Source organism: Anomaloglossus baeobatrachus, chromosome 7 (assembly GCF_048569485.1).
Source record: "Anomaloglossus baeobatrachus isolate aAnoBae1 chromosome 7, aAnoBae1.hap1, whole genome shotgun sequence".
NCBI lineage: Eukaryota > Metazoa > Chordata > Amphibia > Anura > Aromobatidae > Anomaloglossus > Anomaloglossus baeobatrachus.
The window spans coordinates 276,369,813-276,389,055 of record NC_134359.1 but is presented as its reverse complement, the minus strand read 5'-3'; the positions used below and the strand labels follow the sequence as shown (position 1 = coordinate 276,389,055).

General features: G+C 41.6%; 1 protein-coding gene across 1 annotated transcript in view; it reads left to right on the top strand.

The window, feature by feature from the left end:
• Positions 1-17,126, top strand: part of LOC142245472 (uncharacterized) — a 361,830-nt gene extending 344,704 nt beyond the window's left edge. The window contains 4 exon segments of the mRNA XM_075318198.1: positions 7,706-9,929; positions 10,448-10,673; positions 10,676-10,765; positions 15,699-17,126. Of these exon segments, the coding sequence (XP_075174313.1) occupies positions 7,706-9,929; positions 10,448-10,673; positions 10,676-10,765; positions 15,699-17,063 (3,905 nt within the window). The 3' untranslated portion in view covers positions 17,064-17,126.
• Positions 17,127-19,243: the final 2,117 nt, after the last annotated feature.

The following is a 19,243-nucleotide window of genomic DNA, read 5'->3' as shown; positions in this document are numbered from 1 at the left end:
CGGCCAATCGGTGTGGGGGGGCGGGGCCACGGCGAGCCCAGCGGCCAATCAGCTTTGTGTCACCGAAAGGACACAATTTTGGAGCATGACAGATAGACAGACAGACAGACAGACAGACAGAATAAGGCAATTATATATATAGATAGTAGTTTACATTGTTTACATGAGGTATGCGGTGTACACTGGTACATCAAGGGTTAAACTCCCCACAGGGCTTGTTACCAGGCAGAATAGCTGGTGGGCGGAGTCTTAGTACATAACTGCCGTTACCTCAGGTTTTAGTCAGAGTACAGTTGGAGCTCAGCCAGTGCACAGGCCAGACACATGAGGGGACTTTACTCCCCACTCCAGAGGGCTGTATGGGAACGGACTGACCCGAAACTACGAGCAGGATCTCTTATAGTGATGTGTCGGTTGCGACCGATCCAACACAAAGATCCGGCTCCCTGCTGTGAACGACAGGAGCCGGATCACTAGTGTGAGCCAATAAAAGCTCTAAACGGCTCTTTTCGACGCTGAAACCCCGCCCACCCATGGCTAAACTCCGCCTACTCAACAATTTAATTAGTCCCTTGTAAGTGGGCAAGGTTTAGCCGTGGGTGGGCGGGGTTTTTGCGGCGTCACTATAATCTTAAATATGTTTTCACCTGGGGTGAACACATATTTAATAAGGAGCCGAGAACGATCTGAAAGATCCGGCTCTTTTTGGTGAGCGGAGCCATGGTAACCAGATCACCAAAAAGAGCCGGACTGCCCATCACTAATCTCTTAGGACTTTCACATCTTTAGGCAGATGGAATGCCCTGGTCTGCACAGTGCCCTAATCTACCCAAAACTCAACCCCTTCACTCCCGAGTCTGTTTTCACCTTCATGACCCGGGCAATTTTTTCAATTCTGACCAGTGTCACTTTAAAAGGTTACAACTAGTGATTGGCAGACTCGCAGATAACCGGGATTGGCGGGTTCGTCTTATCTGTTATTAAAATCTGGTTCCAGTCCCCATATAAGTCAATAGGGAACAGAATCCAGCGATTAAAAATGTTGGTACAGGGGATAGCTTATAGGAGCAGGCGTGCTGTACTTACTGATGCTCTGTCGCGGCTATCCATTGCTTCCAGGCCACACATTCACTTCTGGAGGAGATAATTTACCTTCATTGAATATGCACTGCTTTCCCAGCCCACCAGCGCCTGTGATTGGTTGCAGTCAGACGCACTCCCACTCTTGAGTGTAAGCTGAGTGCTTGTAATGACAGATGCTATGTGGGTCTTTAGCGTACAGTAAAAATTATGATACCCAGCACAGATAAAGCATACGGCTACAGGCTGCAGCCCCGAGCCGTGCGCTCATCTTCACTGTGTATCAAAATAAGAGGAACTGCATGCACTTTTTTTTAATTATTTAATAAATAATTAAAATAAAAAGACGTGGGGTTCCCTCAAATTTTAATACCCAGCCAAGATAAAGCCTGAAAGCTTGGGGCTGGTATTCTCAGGCTGGGGAGACCCATGGTTAGTAGAATGCCCCCCAACCTAAAAATAGCAGCCTGCAGCTGCCCAAGATTGTTGCATCTATTAGATGCGACAAGCCCGGCACTTTACTTGGCTCTTCCCAATTGCCCGGGTTCAGTGGCAACCGGGGTAATAGTGGTTAATAACAGCCCACAGCTACAACTAAGCCCTAGATTAGTAGTGGAATGCGTCTATGAGAAACCCCAATTACTGATTTGTAAGTAAAAGTAAATAAACACAAACAGCAAAAAATCCTTTATTTGAAATAAAATACAAGAAAAACACCTTCTTTCACCACTTTATTAACCCCCCAAAACACCCCTGCAGGTCCGACATATTCCATACAAGGTCCAATGATCATTCAGCTCTATTACATCTGAGTCACAGCGAGCGGCCATAGGGCATGGCTGTACACTGTGAGCTCCCGGCAGAGAAAAATAAGCCGCAGCGATCAGCGATGACGTCAATCAGATTACTATCGGTCACAGCTGGACGTTCCCACAGTCCTCCACCTGTGACTACAGGTAACCTGACCTCAGAGGACCTCAGGTGACATAATTAAACTCAGTGAACTCACCGCATTTTTTTGCCAAGTGATGCAGATTGGGTGCTGAAATTCGATCAAATTGATGGATAATGTTATGCTTCCCTGTGGGGGTCCAGTGTTTCACTTTGGCACCGACTGCATAATACATTATGCAGTCGGTGCCAAAGTGAAACGCTGCCATTGTAGGCACTCACTCTTACAGAGGCTCCCATTACGGTGTATTGCTGACTAGGGAGGAGGTCTGATTATACAGCCAGCACGTGACAGGGTGACCCAGGACAACAACTGGACCCCCACAGGGAAGCATAACATTTCTCCAGCACATTGCACTCGGTGGTGGTTACTAGGTGAGAAGTAGTGACAGGGATAAACAGGGTGAGCCGCCGAGGAACGGGGGCACCCAATAAATTAAGGTGTACTTCAACCTCCGTTGTTAGGTAGGGAGAAATACCAGGGAACATTAGGTCCCCCTATCCCGCTAATTTGATATTTTTTATATATATATGAATCTGTACGGGTGGTGCACGCCCCTTGTCCTCTGCCCTATTTCAGGACCTCACATATTATATACACTTCACGACTTTTTGTTGAGTGACTCCAGTGTTTTAAGATTGAGATAAAATAATTTTAATGAATACAATAAATGTGATGTTTTAGAGTTTTTTTCTGGTTTATATAGTGACAGAAAATACCTAACTGAAAATCACATTCAAGAATTGTATTAACCCTTTAGGTGGTTCACAGGAACTAAAGCAATGTGAAAGGAAAAAAATGAAAATTTAACTTTTTCTGGCAAAAATGCTACCTTAGCCCAAAAGTTTGAATTTTCACAAGGGCAACAAGAGAAAATAGACCTTACAATTTGTTGTGTAATTTCTCCTGAGTACGCCAATACCACATATGCGTGTCTTGTGACTAGGGACAGGCTCAGGGCTAGCTTAATTTTACCATCTGAGACCATGCAAATTAAATGTGTTTTTTTCCTTTGGTCACACTAGGGTGACCCTGTTTTATAAACTGCATTCCTCAATGAATTCATCCAGGGGTGCAGTGAGCATATTGACCCTACAGGTGTGACACAAAATTGTATACTATTGGGTGGTGAAGAAAAAAATAATGACATCTTACTAAAAGGTTGTTTTAACCCCATATTTCCAATTTTCACAAGGGGAATAAAGAAATAAAAAGGCCCTGTAATGTGTTACACAATTTCTCCTGAATGTGGCAATACCTCTCATGTGACTGTACTTTTTGGCTGCACCCTAGGGCTTAGGAGGGAAGGAGCGCCATTTGATTATTGGAGCACAGATTTTCCTAGAATAGTTTGCAGACTCCATTTGCAGAGCCCCTAAGTGTCAGAACAGAAGAATCCCCCTGAAGTGATCAAAGTTTCGATATAACACCTCTCTAGGAATTCATCTACGGGTGTAGTGATAATTTAGGGGTACTTTACACGTTGCAACATCGCTAGCATCGGCTAGCAATGTCCAGCGTGCTTGTACCCGCCCCTGTCGCACATGTGATATGTGGTGATTGCTGCCGTAGCGAACATTATTGCTACAGCAGCTTCACACGCACATACCTGGTCAGCGACGTCGCAGTGACCGCCGAACTATCCCTCCTTCAAGGGGGAGTTTTGTTCAGCGTCACAGCAACATCACTAAGCGGCTGGCCAATAGAAGCGGAGGGGCGGAGATGAGCGGGACGTAACATCCCGCCCACCTCCTTCCTTCCGCATAGCCAGTGGACGCAGGTAAGGAGATGTTTGTCGTTCCTGCGGCTTCACACACAGCGATGTGTGACGCCGCAGGAGCGACAAACAACATCGTAAATCCTGACGGTGCAACATTATGAAAATGAACGACGTGACACAGATCAGCGATTTTTAACGCTTCTGTGCTCATTCATCGTCGCACCTAGGATTTACAAGATGCAATGTCGCTACTGGCGCCGGATGTGCGTCACTAACGACGTGACCCCGACGATATATCTGTAGCGATGTCGCAACGTGTAAAGTACCCCTTAGTCTCTGAAAGACAACCATGGTGTCAAACACAGCGAATGTTGCAGAATTAAAAATTTCAAAGAAGTCCTTGTAGTGCCCAGTACATTGTAGTGCAAGTACATTGTGCCCAGCTTGTAGTTCTGGAGGCGCGCACCCTGTAAATTAAGCGGGCTCTCCTCAAACCACATAATAGCACTGACTCCTGAGCATTTCCATAGACATGAGTATAATGTGAGCGTGTCCAGCACTGTCAGGTACAAAAACTCTATTTCCTGCAGATATAGTGGTAATCTGAGGATAACATTTAACTTACATTAGTCTGTTTTACTGGAAGAGCTGATAAAGGGAGAAAATGAAGTTATATTTTCCCTGTAGCTACTCACTTCTAGTCAGCAGTGCAGGGAGCTGTAAGGCTGTATCCGCACTTTGCGTTTCCACCTCTGTTTCAGCTGTGTTTCAGCTGCGTTTTGAACTGCAGCGTTTTCATGCCAAAAGTCATGCGTTTTGATTTTCCAGCAAAGTCTATGGGAAATGGGGATTTTTTGTGCGCACTATGCAGTTCAAAACGCTGCATTTAATTTGCATAATTTTGCGCAAAAACTCAGCGTTCAAAGAAGCAGCATGTCAATTGTTTTTGCCATTTGGGCTGCGTTTTGATAACATTGAAATCAATGAGAAGTTGCAAAAAGCAACAAACATCAAAATTCCAGCGTTTTATATGCTTTTTAGCTGCAGAAAACATGCGTTTATGACATCAAAATAATGGAATGATATGTCCCTTTACACACACACATAGTCCGACAATTAAATTAAAGAAAAATATTATTTTTTTGATATTTTAGCTATATGTAGTATAAAACCGCTATAATTATATTAAATATAACTTTTTTCGTTATGATTTAAGAAATTATATTTGTTTTCTTTTTTTTTCCCTTTTTTCATAGTGTTTGTATGTTAAAACTTTATTTAGTAGTGTCTTTGTAATCAAAACGCATCTGACTTTAGGCAATGGAAAAGCATGTAAAAAGCGCTAAAAACACGGCTAAAACGCGGTAAATACGCACGCGTATTTATAGCGTTTTGATGGTCAAAAGCAACTTTGGCAAAAACAATATTTGCCAAAATATGCATTTACAACTGCAACTATGACGACGCAAAGTGCGGACACAGCCATAGGCCCTGTGCGCACACTGCGTTTTTACCCGCGGTTTTGCTGCGGAAATTTCTTGAGAAATGTTTGTAATCTTTCTGCAGACATTTCCCAGCAAAACCTATGGGAAAAAAAATAGCTGGCGCACACTGCGTTTTTTTCTCAAGAAAATTCTTTCTGCAGAATTTCTTGAGAAAATGTGCATGTCACTTCTTTTCCGCAGGTATCTGCGGTATTTCACTCCATTCACTGTAATGTAATCGCGAAATACCGCGGGTATACCGCAGGTAGCAAATGATGTGCGGTATACCCTTGGTATAGCCGCGATTTACCTGTGGTAATGTTCATCACTACCCTGCGTTTTGCAGGAAGTGATGGCATTATAACAGGAACAGGAAGCGGAGCAGAGTAAACACACACATCACACTCCCTGGACGCCGCACAGAAGCACTTCTGTGTGACGTGCGGCGGGTGCCCGTGCAGTCTGTGTCCTGCTACAGCCCCGCGGCTGCCTGCACTGCAGTGTCAGTGTCTGCCCGCAATGTCAGCAGCTTCTCACACTGCAGCGCTAGCAGCCGCGGGGATGACGAGCGCTGCTGTCAGGTTAGATGAGATCATTACCTGCTGTGACGATCTCCTGCACTGCTGACGTCAGCACTGTCACTGCCTTCTATGCTCGTCTCGCAGGCGGCCCGAGACTGTCACTAGCGGTGACATCACGGGCTCTCGCGATACTGCTGAGAACGCGGCGGGCATAGAAGGCAGTGACAGTGCTGACGTCAGCAGTGCAGGAGATCGTCACTGCAGGTAATGATCTCAGCTAACCTCTCGACAGCAGCGTTCGTCATCCCCTGCAGTGACCTGGGCTGACCTGTTGATGTTAGCTCAGGTCACTGCACTACTCTCCCAGCCAATGGGGAACATTCTGTTCTTTATTGACTGGAACATTGACTATGGTATGGATTGTCGTGGGACCCGCTTATTGGATTACGCCGGACCTGGAATTGATTGTTCTTTTCAATAAATTGGTGAAAAAGGGAATGTTTTGGGCAGTGTTTTTTCAAATAAAACTTTTTTTGTTGTCTATTTTTTATTTCTTACTGACTGGGTTGGTGATGTTGGGTATCTGATAGACGCCTGACATCACTAATGCCAGGGCTTGATGCTAGGTGACATTACACATCTGGCATCAACCCCATATATTACCCCGTTTGCCACCGCACCAGGGCAAAGGGATGAGTTGGGGCAAAGCACTAATGGATGCGCCACTTCTGGTGCGGCTGTGGCCTGCTATTTTTAATAACAGTGGACCTCCCTAGTCTGAGAATACTAGACCACAGCTGTCTGCTTTACCTTGGCTGGTGATCCAATTTGGGGGGGACCCCACGTTTTTTGTTTTAAATTATTTATTTAATGTAAAATAACAGCGTGGGGTGTCCTCTGTTTTGGATTACCAGCCAAGGTAAAGCTGTCAGCTGTGGATTGCAGGCTGCAGCCGTCTGCTTTACCCTGGCTGGCTACAAAAGATATGGGGGACCTCACGTGTTTTTTTTTTTTTAATTATTTATTTATTTTTTGGCTAAATACAAGGCTAAGCACCCTTAGTGCCACATGAAAGTCACTAAAGGGTGCCAGCTTAGAATATGCAGGGAGGTGGGACATTATATAGGTTTTTCTCATCTATTATCTATCTATCTATTCATCTATCCATCTTTCCCTCTATCCATTATCTGTCTGTCTATCTATCTATCGATTATCTATATTATTTATTGCAGTTGCAGCATAAAAAAACAGATTGACCAACCTGCGGAAAAACCGTGGCAAAAACGCATGCGTTTTTCCCGCGGTTTTGGTGCGTTTTTTTACTACAGGTGCGGTAATCTTCAACTCCCAGAAGTTTCTCAAGAAATTTTCTTGAGAAAAATCACTTTTCTAGTGCGCACATAGCCTAACAGTCACTGCTCAGAGAAAGATGACTGCTACAATCTTCTACTTTTCCTAAAGATTGAAAGCGAGCGACATAGGAAGAATATAACTGATTGATTGTAATGCTCGCTGGTGGGAACGTGGAGTGGACCCTCTGGGCCACAGCACACAGGAAACCTAGAGGGGCTTGACTATGGTTTCTCACCATGTTTTCACCAGAGCCTCTAAAGGTGAGGGTGTTGCACTGCAGGTGGTAACCAGGTCCCACTCGGGAAGAATGGTATTGTGTTAGCTGGCATCATTGGTGTGGACACGGATAGTCACTGATATGGTACGAGCAGCCGGGATGGCTGATGCGGCAAGCACGGCCGATAAGATGCGATGCAGCAGCGTCTGATATAGCAGACATCATATAAAATAGTTATTCATAGAACATTGCTACATACCTTACAATTTCTATGGAGATTTTTACTTTACTTTTTCTTACATTTTGAATCTTCATATTTAGATTAATATAATTTTTAAGTTTATTTTTAAAAAAATAAATCAGTTTTCTTCTTGGCAGATGACTGTACCAGCATCTCTGAAGGACAACCGATAGCTCCAGATTTTAAAGCAGAAGATTGTAGCATCACACAAGATACAAATAAAGATCATGGCAACATCACAGATATACACTCATCACAGACTGTTAAACAAAATAAAAGTCACAGAAGAAGTGTGGAAAATCAAAGCACGCCCAATAAGAAAAAAACATTTTCTTGCTCAGAATATAGGAAATGCTTTGCTCAGAAATCAAATTTTGTTGTAGAGGAGAGATCCCACACTGAAAAGAATCCATTTTCATGTTCAGAATGTGGGAAATGTTTTACTACAAAATCTTATCTTGTTATACATGAGAGAATTCACACAGGAGAGAAGCCATTTTCATGTTCAGAATGTGGGAAATGTTTTACTTATAAATCACTACTTGTTAAACATGAGAGATCCCACACTGGAGAGAGGCCATTTTCATGTTCAGAATGTGGGAAATATTTTACTACAAAATCTTATCTTGTTTTACATAAGAGAATTCACACAGGAGAGAAGCCATTTTCATGTTCAGAATGTGAGAAAAGTTTTACTAAGAAATCTAATCTTGTTATACATAAGAGAATTCACACAGGACAGAAGCCATTTTCTTGCTCAGAATGTGGGAAATGTTTTAAACAGAAATCTAATCTTCTCAAACATGAGAAAATTCACACAGGGGAGAAGCCATTTTCTTGTTCAGAATGTGGTAAATATTTTATAGAAAGATTTTCTCTTCTTAGACATGAGAGAATTCACACAGGAGAGAAACCATTTTCATGTTCAGAATGTGGGAAAAGTTTTACTACAAAATCTTATCTTGTTTTACATGAGAGATCCCACACTGAAAAGAATCCATTTTCATGTTCAGAATGTGGGAAATGTTTTACTACAAAATCTTATCTTGTTATACATGAGAGAATTCACACAGGAGAGAAGCCATTTTCATGTTCAGAATGTGGGAAATGGTTTACTACAAAATCTTATCTTGTTATACATGAGAGAATTCACACAGGAGAGAAGCCATTTTCATGTTCAGAATGTGGGAAATGTTTTACTTATAAATCACTACTTGTTAAACATGAGAGATCCCACACTGGAGAGAGGCCATTTTCATGTTCAGAATGTGGGAAATATTTTACTACAAAATCTTATCTTGTTTTACATAAGAGAATTCACACAGGAGAGAAGCCATTTTCATGTTCAGAATGTGAGAAAAGTTTTACTAAGAAATATAATCTTGTTATACATAAGAGAATTCACACAGGACAGAAGCCATTTTCTTGCTCAGAATGTGGGAAATGTTTTAAACAGAAATCTAATCTTCTCAAACATGAGAAAATTCACACAGGGGAGAAGCCATTTTCTTGTTCAGAATGTGGTAAATATTTTATAGAAAGATTTTCTCTTCTTAGACATGAGAGAATTCACACAGGAGAGAAGCCATTTTCATGTTCAGAATGTGGGAAATGTTTTACTAGCAAATATGAACTTGTTATACATGAAAGATTTCACACAGGAGAGAAGCCTTTTTCTTGCTCAGAATGTGGGAAATGTTTTACAAATAGATCTTGTCTTCTTACACATGAGAAAATTCACACAGGAGAGAAGCCTTTTTCTTGCTCAGAATGTGGGAAATGTTTTACAAATAGATCTTGTCTTCTTACACATGAGAAAATTCACACAGGAGAGAAGCCTTTTTCTTGCTCAGAATGTGGGAAATGTTTTACAAATAGATGTTATCTTCTTACACATGAGAAAATTCACACAGGGGAGAAGCCATTTTCATGTTCAGAATGTGGGAAATGTTTTACTAGCAAATATGAACTTGTTATACATGAAAGAATTCACACAGGAGAGAACCCATTTTCATGTTCAGAATGTGGGAAATGTTTTACACAGAAAAAAAATCTTGTTGCACATCAGAAAATTCACACAGGAGAGAAGCTATTTTTGTGTTCAGAATGTGGGAAATGTTTTACATATAAACAAAATCTTGTTGCACATCAGAAAATTCACACAGGAGAGAAGCCATTTTCATGTTCAGAATGTGGGAAATGTTTTACTAAGAAATCTGAACTTGTTAGACATGAAAGAATTCACACAGGAGAGAAGCCATTTTCATGTTCACTATGTGGAAAATGTTTTACATATAAAAGAATGCTAGTTAAACATGAGCTTATTCACACAGAAAAGAAGCCATTTTCATGCTCAGAATGAAATACAAAAAAAAATTAAAAAGGACATTCAGAAGTTAGAGTCAGTTCAAAGGCGGGCAACTAGACTATTACAAGGAATGGAAGGCCTCCCATATGATGAGAGGTTGAAAAAGTTAGATATCTTTAGCTTAGAAAAAAACGTCTCAGAGGAGATCTCATTTATATGTGTAAATACATGTGTGGTCAATATAAAGGACTGACACATAACTTATTCCTTCCAAAGACAATACTAAGGACCAGGGGGCATACACTGCGAGTGGAAGAAAAGTGTTCCGGCAGCTAAATAGGAAAGGGTTCTTTACAGTTAGAGCAGTCAGACTGTGGAATGCCCTACCACAAGAGGTAGTAATGGCAAATACTATAATGGCTTTTAAAAAAGGTCTGGATGATTTCCTCAGTACACATAACATTGTTGGTTATAAATGACGTAGGGACAAAATGTAGAACTGGTGGAGGAAGGTTGAACTAGATGGACGTAGGTCTTTTTTCAACCTAAGTAACTATGTAACTATGTAATATGGGAAATGTTTTACGGTGAAATCATCTCTTGTTAGACATCAGAGAAATCACACAGGAGAGAAGCCATTTTCATGTTCTGAATGTGGGAAATGTTTTAATACGAAAACTCAACTTACTATACATGAGAAAATTCACACAGGAGAGAAGCCATTTTCTTGCTCAGAATGTGGAAAATTGTTTGTTAGGAAATTTGATATTGTTAATCATGAGATACTTCACACACAGCAGAGAAGCCATTTTCATGTTTAAAATGTGGTAAAGGTTTTATTAGGAAATCACAGCTTGTTAGACATCAGAGACCTCACACTGGGAAGAAGCCACTTTAACCCCTTATTGACCAAACAACATTTTTCAAATCTGAATTGTCACCTTTTTTTGGTAGTAACAATGGAATTTTTCAACATATCCCAGTCAACTGAGAATGGTTTTGTTACGGTTACTAAAAGGTTATTTTAACCCCATATTTCCAATTTTCACAAGGGGAATAAAGAAATAAAAAGGCCCTGTAATGTGTTACACAATTTCTCCTGAATGTGGCAATACCTCTCATGTGACTGTACAGTACTTTTTGGCTGCACCCTAGGGCTTAGGAGGGAAGGAGCGCCATTTGATTATTGGAGCACAGATTTTCCTAGAATAGTTTGCAGACTCCATTTGCAGAGCCCCTAAGTGTCAGAACAGAAGAATCCCCCTGAAGTGATCAAAGTTTCGATATAACACCTCTCTAGGAATTCATCTACGGGTGTAGTGATAATTTAGGGGTACTTTACACGTTGCAACATCGCTAGCATCGGCTAGCAATGTCCATCGTGCTTGTACCCGCCCCTGTCGCACATGTGATATGTGGTGATTGCTGCCGTAGCGAACATTATTGCTACAGCAGCTTCACACGCACATACCTGGTCAGCGACGTCACAGTGACCGCCGAACTATCCCTCCTTCAAGGGGGAGTTTTGTTCAGCGTCACAGCGACATCACTAAGCGGCTGGCCAATAGAAGCGGAGGGGCGGAGATGAGCGGGACGTAACATCCCGCCCACCTCCTTCCTTCCGCATAGCCAGTGGACGCAGGTAAGGAGATGTTTGTCGTTCCTGCGGCTTCACACACAGCGATGTGTGACGCCGCAGGAGCGACAAACAACATCGTAAATCCTGACGGTGCAACATTATGAAAATGAACGACGTGACACAGATCAGCGATTTTTAACGCTTCTGTGCTCGTTCATCGTCGCACCTAGGATTTACAAGATGCAATGTCGCTACTGGCGCCGGATGTGCGTCACTAACGACGTGACCCCGACGATATATCTGTAGCGATGTCGCAACGTGTAAAGTACCCCTTAGTCTCTGAAAGACAACCATGGTGTCAAACACAGCGAATGTTGCAGAATTAAAAATTTCAAAGAAGTCCTTGTAGTGCCCAGTACATTGTAGTGCAAGTACATTGTGCCCAGCTTGTAGTTCTGGAGGCGCGCACCCTGTAAATTAAGCGGGCTCTCCTCAAACCACACAATAGCACTGACTCCTGAGCATTTCCATAGACATGAGTATAATGTGAGCGTGTCCAGCACTGTCAGGTACAAAAACTCTATTTCCTGCAGATATAGTGGTAATCTGAGGATAACATTTAACTTACATTAGTCTGTTTTACTGGAAGAGCTGATAAAGGGAGAAAATGAAGTTATATTTTCCCTGTAGCTACTCACTTCTAGTCAGCAGTGCAGGGAGCTGTAAGGCTGTATCCGCACTTTGCATTTTCACCTGCGTTTCAGCTGTGTTTCAGCTGCGTTTTGAACTGCAGCGTTTTCATGCCAAAAGTCATGCGTTTTGATTTTCCAGCAAAGTCTATGGGAAATGGGGATTTTTTGTGCGCACTATGCAGTTCAAAACGCTGCATTTAATTTGCATAATTTTGCGCAAAAACTCAGCGTTCAAAGAAGCAGCATGTCAATTGTTTTTGCCATTTGGGCTGCGTTTTGATAACATTGAAATCAATGAGAAGTTGCAAAAAGCAACAAACATCAAAATTCCAGCGTTTTATATGCTTTTTAGCTGCAGAAAACATGCGTTTATGACATCAAAATAATGGAATGATATGTCCCTTTACACACACACATAGTCCGACAATTAAATTAAAGAAAAATATTATTTTTTTGATATTTTAGCTATATGTAGTATAAAACCGCTATAATTATATTAAATATAACTTTTTTCGTTATGATTTAAGAAATTATATTTGTTTTCTTTTTTTTTCCCTTTTTTCATAGTGTTTGTATGTTAAAACTTTATTTAGTAGTGTCTTTGTAATCAAAACGCATCTGACTTTAGGCAATGGAAAAGCATGTAAAAAGCGCTAAAAACACGGCTAAAACGCGGTAAATACGCACGCGTATTTATAGCGTTTTGATGGTCAAAAGCAACTTTGGCAAAAACAATATTTGCCAAAATATGCATTTACAACTGCAACTATGACGACGCAAAGTGCGGACACAGCCATAGGCCCTGTGCGCACACTGCGTTTTTACCCGCGGTTTTGCTGCGGAAATTTCTTGAGAAATGTTTGTAATCTTTCTGCAGACATTTCCCAGCAAAACCTATGGGAAAAAAAATAGCTGGCGCACACTGCGTTTTTTTCTCAAGAAAATTCTTTCTGCAGAATTTCTTGAGAAAATGTGCATGTCACTTCTTTTCCGCAGGTATCTGCGGTATTTCACTCCATTCACTGTAATGTAATCGCGAAATACCGCGGGTATACCGCAGGTAGCAAATGATGTGCGGTATACCCTTGGTATAGCCGCGATTTACCTGTGGTAATGTTCATCACTACCCTGCGTTTTGCAGGAAGTGATGGCATTATAACAGGAACAGGAAGCGGAGCAGAGTAAACACACACATCACACTCCCTGGACGCCGCACAGAAGCACTTCTGTGTGACGTGCGGCGGGTGCCCGTGCAGTCTGTGTCCTGCTACAGCCCCGCGGCTGCCTGCACTGCAGTGTCAGTGTCTGCCCGCAATGTCAGCAGCTTCTCACACTGCAGCGCTAGCAGCCGCGGGGATGACGAGCGCTGCTGTCAGGTTAGATGAGATCATTACCTGCTGTGACGATCTCCTGCACTGCTGACGTCAGCACTGTCACTGCCTTCTATGCTCGTCTCGCAGGCGGCCCGAGACTGTCACTAGCGGTGACATCACGGGCTCTCGCGATACTGCTGAGAACGCGGCGGGCATAGAAGGCAGTGACAGTGCTGACGTCAGCAGTGCAGGAGATCGTCACTGCAGGTAATGATCTCAGCTAACCTCTCGACAGCAGCGTTCGTCATCCCCTGCAGTGACCTGGGCTGACCTGTTGATGTTAGCTCAGGTCACTGCACTACTCTCCCAGCCAATGGGGAACATTCTGTTCTTTATTGACTGGAACATTGACTATGGTATGGATTGTCGTGGGACCCGCTTATTGGATTACGCCGGACCTGGAATCGATTGTTCTTTTCAATAAATTGGTGAAAAAGGGAATGTTTTGGGCAGTGTTTTTTCAAATAAAACTTTTTTTGTTGTCTATTTTTTATTTCTTACTGACTGGGTTGGTGATGTTGGGTATCTGATAGACGCCTGACATCACTAATGCCAGGGCTTGATGCTAGGTGACATTACACATCTGGCATCAACCCCATATATTACCCCGTTTGCCACCGCACCAGGGCAAAGGGATGAGTTGGGGCAAAGCACCAGGATTGGCGCATCTAATGGATGCGCCACTTCTGGTGCGGCTGTGGCCTGCTATTTTTAATAACAGTGGACCTCCCTAGTCTGAGAATACTAGACCACAGCTGTCTGCTTTACCTTGGCTGGTGATCCAATTTGGGGGGGACCCCACGTTTTTTGTTTTAAATTATTTATTTAATGTAAAATAACAGCGTGGGGTGTCCTCTGTTTTGGATTACCAGCCAAGGTAAAGCTGTCAGCTGTGGATTGCAGGCTGCAGCCGTCTGCTTTACCCTGGCTGGCTACAAAAGATATGGGGGACCTCACGTGTTTTTTTTTTTTTAATTATTTATTTATTTTTTGGCTAAATACAAGGCTAAGCACCCTTAGTGCCACATGAAAGTCACTAAAGGGTGCCAGCTTAGAATATGCAGGGAGGTGGGACATTATATAGGTTTTTCTCATCTATTATCTATCTATCTTTTCATCTATCCATCTTTCCCTCTATCCATTATCTGTCTGTCTATCTATCTATCGATTATCTATATTATTTATTGCAGTTGCAGCATAAAAAAACAGATTGACCAACCTGCGGAAAAACCGCGGCAAAAACGCATGCGTTTTTCCCGCGGTTTTGGTGCGTTTTTTTACTACAGGTGCGGTAATCTTCAACTCCCAGAAGTTTCTCAAGAAATTTTCTTGAGAAAAATCACTTTTCTAGTGCGCACATAGCCTAACAGTCACTGCTCAGAGAAAGATGACTGCTACAATCTTCTACTTTTCCTAAAGATTGAAAGCGAGCGACATAGGAAGAATATAACTGATTGATTGTAATGCTCGCTGGTGGGAACGTGGAGTGGACCCACTGGGCCACAGCAAACAGGAAACCTAGAGGGGCTTGACTATGGTTTCTCACCATGTTTTCACCAGAGCCTCTAAAGGTGAGGGTGTTGCACTGCAGGTGGTAACCATGTCCCACTCGGGAAGAATGGTATTGTGTTAGCTGGCATAATTGGTGTGGACACGGATAGTCACTGATATGGTACGAGCAGCCGGGATGGCTGATGCGGCAAGCACGGCCGATAAGATGCGATGCAGCAGCGTCTGATATAGCAGACATCATATAAAATAGTTATTCATAGAACATTGCTACATACCTTACAATTTCTATGGAGATTTTTACTTTACTTTTTCTTACATTTTGAATCTTCATATTTAGATTAATATAATTTTTAAGTTTATTTTTAAAAAAATAAATCAGTTTTCTTCTTGGCAGATGACTGTACCAGCATCTCTGAAGGACAACCGATAGCTCCAGATTTTAAAGCAGAAGATTGTAGCATCACACAAGATACAAATAAAGATCATGGCAACATCACAGATATACACTCATCACAGACTGTTAAACAAAATAAAAGTCACAGAAGAAGTGTGGAAAATCAAAGCACGCCCAATAAGAAAAAAACATTTTCTTGCTCAGAATATAGGAAATGCTTTGCTCAGAAATCAAATTTTGTTGTAGAGGAGAGATCCCACACTGAAAAGAATCCATTTTCATGTTCAGAATGTGGGAAATGTTTTACTACAAAATCTTATCTTGTTATACATGAGAGAATTCACACAGGAGAGAAGCCATTTTCATGTTCAGAATGTGGGAAATGTTTTACTACAAAATCTTATCTTGTTATACATGAGAGAATTCACACAGGAGAGAAGCCATTTTCATGTTCAGAATGTGGGAAATGTTTTACTTATAAATCACTACTTGTTAAACATGAGAGATCCCACACTGGAGAGAGGCCATTTTCATGTTCAGAATGTGGGAAATATTTTACTACAAAATATTATCTTGTTTTGCATAAGAGAATTCACACAGGAGAGAAGCCATTTTCATGTTCAGAATGTGAGAAACGTTTTACTAAGAAATCTAATCTTGTTATACATAAGAGAATTCACACAGGACAGAAGCCATTTTCTTGCTCAGAATGTGGGAAATGTTTTAAACAGAAATCTAATCTTCTCAAACATGAGAAAATTCACACAGGGGAGAAGCCATTTTCTTGTTCAGAATGTGGTAAATATTTTATAGAAAGATTTTCTCTTCTTAGACATGAGAGAATTCACACAGGAGAGAAGCCATTTTCATGTTCAGAATGTGGGAAATGTTTTACTAGCAAATATGAACTTGTTATACATGAAAGATTTCACACAGGAGAGAAGCCTTTTTCTTGCTCAGAATGTGGGAAATGTTTTACAAATAGATCTTGTCTTCTTACACATGAGAAAATTCACACAGGAGAGAAGCCTTTTTCTTGCTCAGAATGTGGGAAATGTTTTACAAATAGATCTTGTCTTCTTACACATGAGAAAATTCACACAGGAGAGAAGCCTTTTTCTTGCTCAGAATGTGGGAAATGTTTTACAAATAGATGTTATCTTCTTACACATGAGAAAATTCACACAGGGGAGAAGCCATTTTCATGTTCAGAATGTGGGAAATGTTTTACTAGCAAATATGAACTTGTTATACATGAAAGAATTCACACAGGAGAGAACCCATTTTCATGTTCAGAATGTGGGAAATGTTTTACACAGAAAAAAAATCTTGTTGCACATCAGAAAATTCACACAGGAGAGAAGCCATTTTTGTGTTCAGAATGTGGGAAATGTTTTACATATAAACAAAATCTTGTTGCACATCAGAAAATTCACACAGGAGAGAAGCCATTTTCATGTTCAGAATGTGGGAAATGTTTTACTAAGAAATCTGAACTTGTTAGACATGAAAGAATTCACACAGGAGAGAAGCCATTTTCATGTTCACTATGTGGAAAATGTTTTACATATAAAAGAATGCTAGTTAAACATGAGCTTATTCACACAGAAAAGAAGCCATTTTCATGCTCAGAATGAAATACAAAAAAAAATTAAAAAGGACATTCAGAAGTTAGAGTCAGTTCAAAGGCGGGCAACTAGACTATTACAAGGAAACAACAAAGAGCCAGCACCAATGTGCACTAAGGCATCAAATATTCCAAACTGCATTATAAAAAATTTTTTTGAGATTTTTGGCAAAAAATTGCAATTTCTTGAGCTGCTTCGCCACGTCACGGCAAATCTCATTTGAAGCAGTCCTACACTAAAATATTTTTATAAAATGTGCCATGCGGCCTCACATATAAATAGCAGAACTGCTCTCAGCAGCACTCACCTGGTCTATTGCAGTCCCGTACCCATGACTGAGTCATGGCTGTGGGCGGGACAGGTCCAAGCAAATGCTGCATGAAGTATATATATAGCCTGTGGACAAAGCCTGATGACCCAATGTGAACAGTCACCAAACGCCAAAATCTATACAGATGGAATACATCCCAAATTGGGGTGCATAGCAAGGTGGAGGTCAACCACCGACCAATTCAACAAAGAAACAACAAAGAGCCAGCACCAATGTGCACTAAGGCATCAAATATTCCAAACTGCATTATAAAAAATTTTTTTGAGATTTTTGGCAAAAAATTGCAATTTCTTGAGCTGCTTCGCCACGTCACGGCAAATCTCATTTGAAGCAGTCCTACACTAAAATATTTTTATAAAATGTGCCATGCGGCCTCACATATAAATAGCAGAACTGCTCTCAGCAGCACTCACCTGGTCTATTGCAGTCCCGTACCCATGACTGAGTCATGGCTGTGGGCGGGACAGGTCCAAGCAAATGCTGCATGAAGTATATATATAGCCTGTGGACAAAGCCTGATGACCCAATGTGAACAGTCACCAAACGCCAAAATCTATACAGATGGAATACATCCCAAATTGGGGTGCATAGCAAGGTGGAGGTCAACCACCGACCAATTCAACAAAGAAACAACAAAGAGCCAGCACCAATGTGCACTAAGGCATCAAATATTCCAAACTGCATTATAAAAAATTTTTTTGAGATTTTTGGCAAAAAATTGCAATTTCTTGAGCTGCTTCGCCACGTCACGGCAAATCTCATTTGAAGCAGTCCTACACTAAAATATTTTTATAAAATGTGCCATGCGGCCTCACATATAAATAGCAGAACTGCTCTCAGCAGCACTCACCTGGTCTATTGCAGTCCCGTACCCATGACTGAGTCATGGCTGTGGGCGGGACAGGTCCAAGCAAATGCTGCATGAAGTATATATATAGCCTGTGGACAAAGCCTGATGACCCAATGTGAACAGTCACCAAACGCCAAAATCTATACAGATGGAATACATCCCAAATTGGGGTGCATAGCAAGGTGGAGGTCAACCACCGACCAATTCAACAAAGAAACAACAAAGAGCCAGCACCAATGTGCACTAAGGCATCAAATATTCCAAACTGCATTATAAAAAATTTTTTTGAGATTTTTGGCAAAAAATTGCAATTTCTTGAGCTGCTTCGCCACGTCACGGCAAATCTCATTTGAAGCAGTCCTACACTAAAATATTTTTATAAAATGTGCCATGCGGCCTCACATATAAATAGCAGAACTGCTCTCAGCAGCACTCACCTGGTCTATTGCAGTCCCGTACCCATGACTGAGTCATGGCTGTGGGCGGGACAGGTCCAAGCAAATGCTGCATGAAGTATATATATAGCCTGTGGACAAAGCCTGATGACCCAATGTGAACAGTCACCAAACGCCAAAATCTATACAGATGGAATACATCCCAAATTGGGGTGCATAGCAAGGTGGAGGTCAACCACCGACCAATTCAACAAAGAAACAACAAAGAGCCAGCACCAATGTGCACTAAGGCATCAAATATTCCAAACTGCATTATAAAAAATTTTTTTGAGATTTTTGGCAAAAAATTGCAATTTCTTGAGCTGCTTCGCCACGTCACGGCAAATCTCATTTGAAGCAGTCCTACACTAAAATATTTTTATAAAATGTGCCATGCGGCCTCACATATAAATAGCAGAACTGCTCTCAGCAGCACTCACCTGGTCTATTGCAGTCCCGTACCCATGACTGAGTCATGGCTGTGGGCGGGACAGGTCCAAGCAAATGCTGCATGAAGTATATATATAGCCTGTGGACAAAGCCTGATGACCCAATGTGAACAGTCACCAAACGC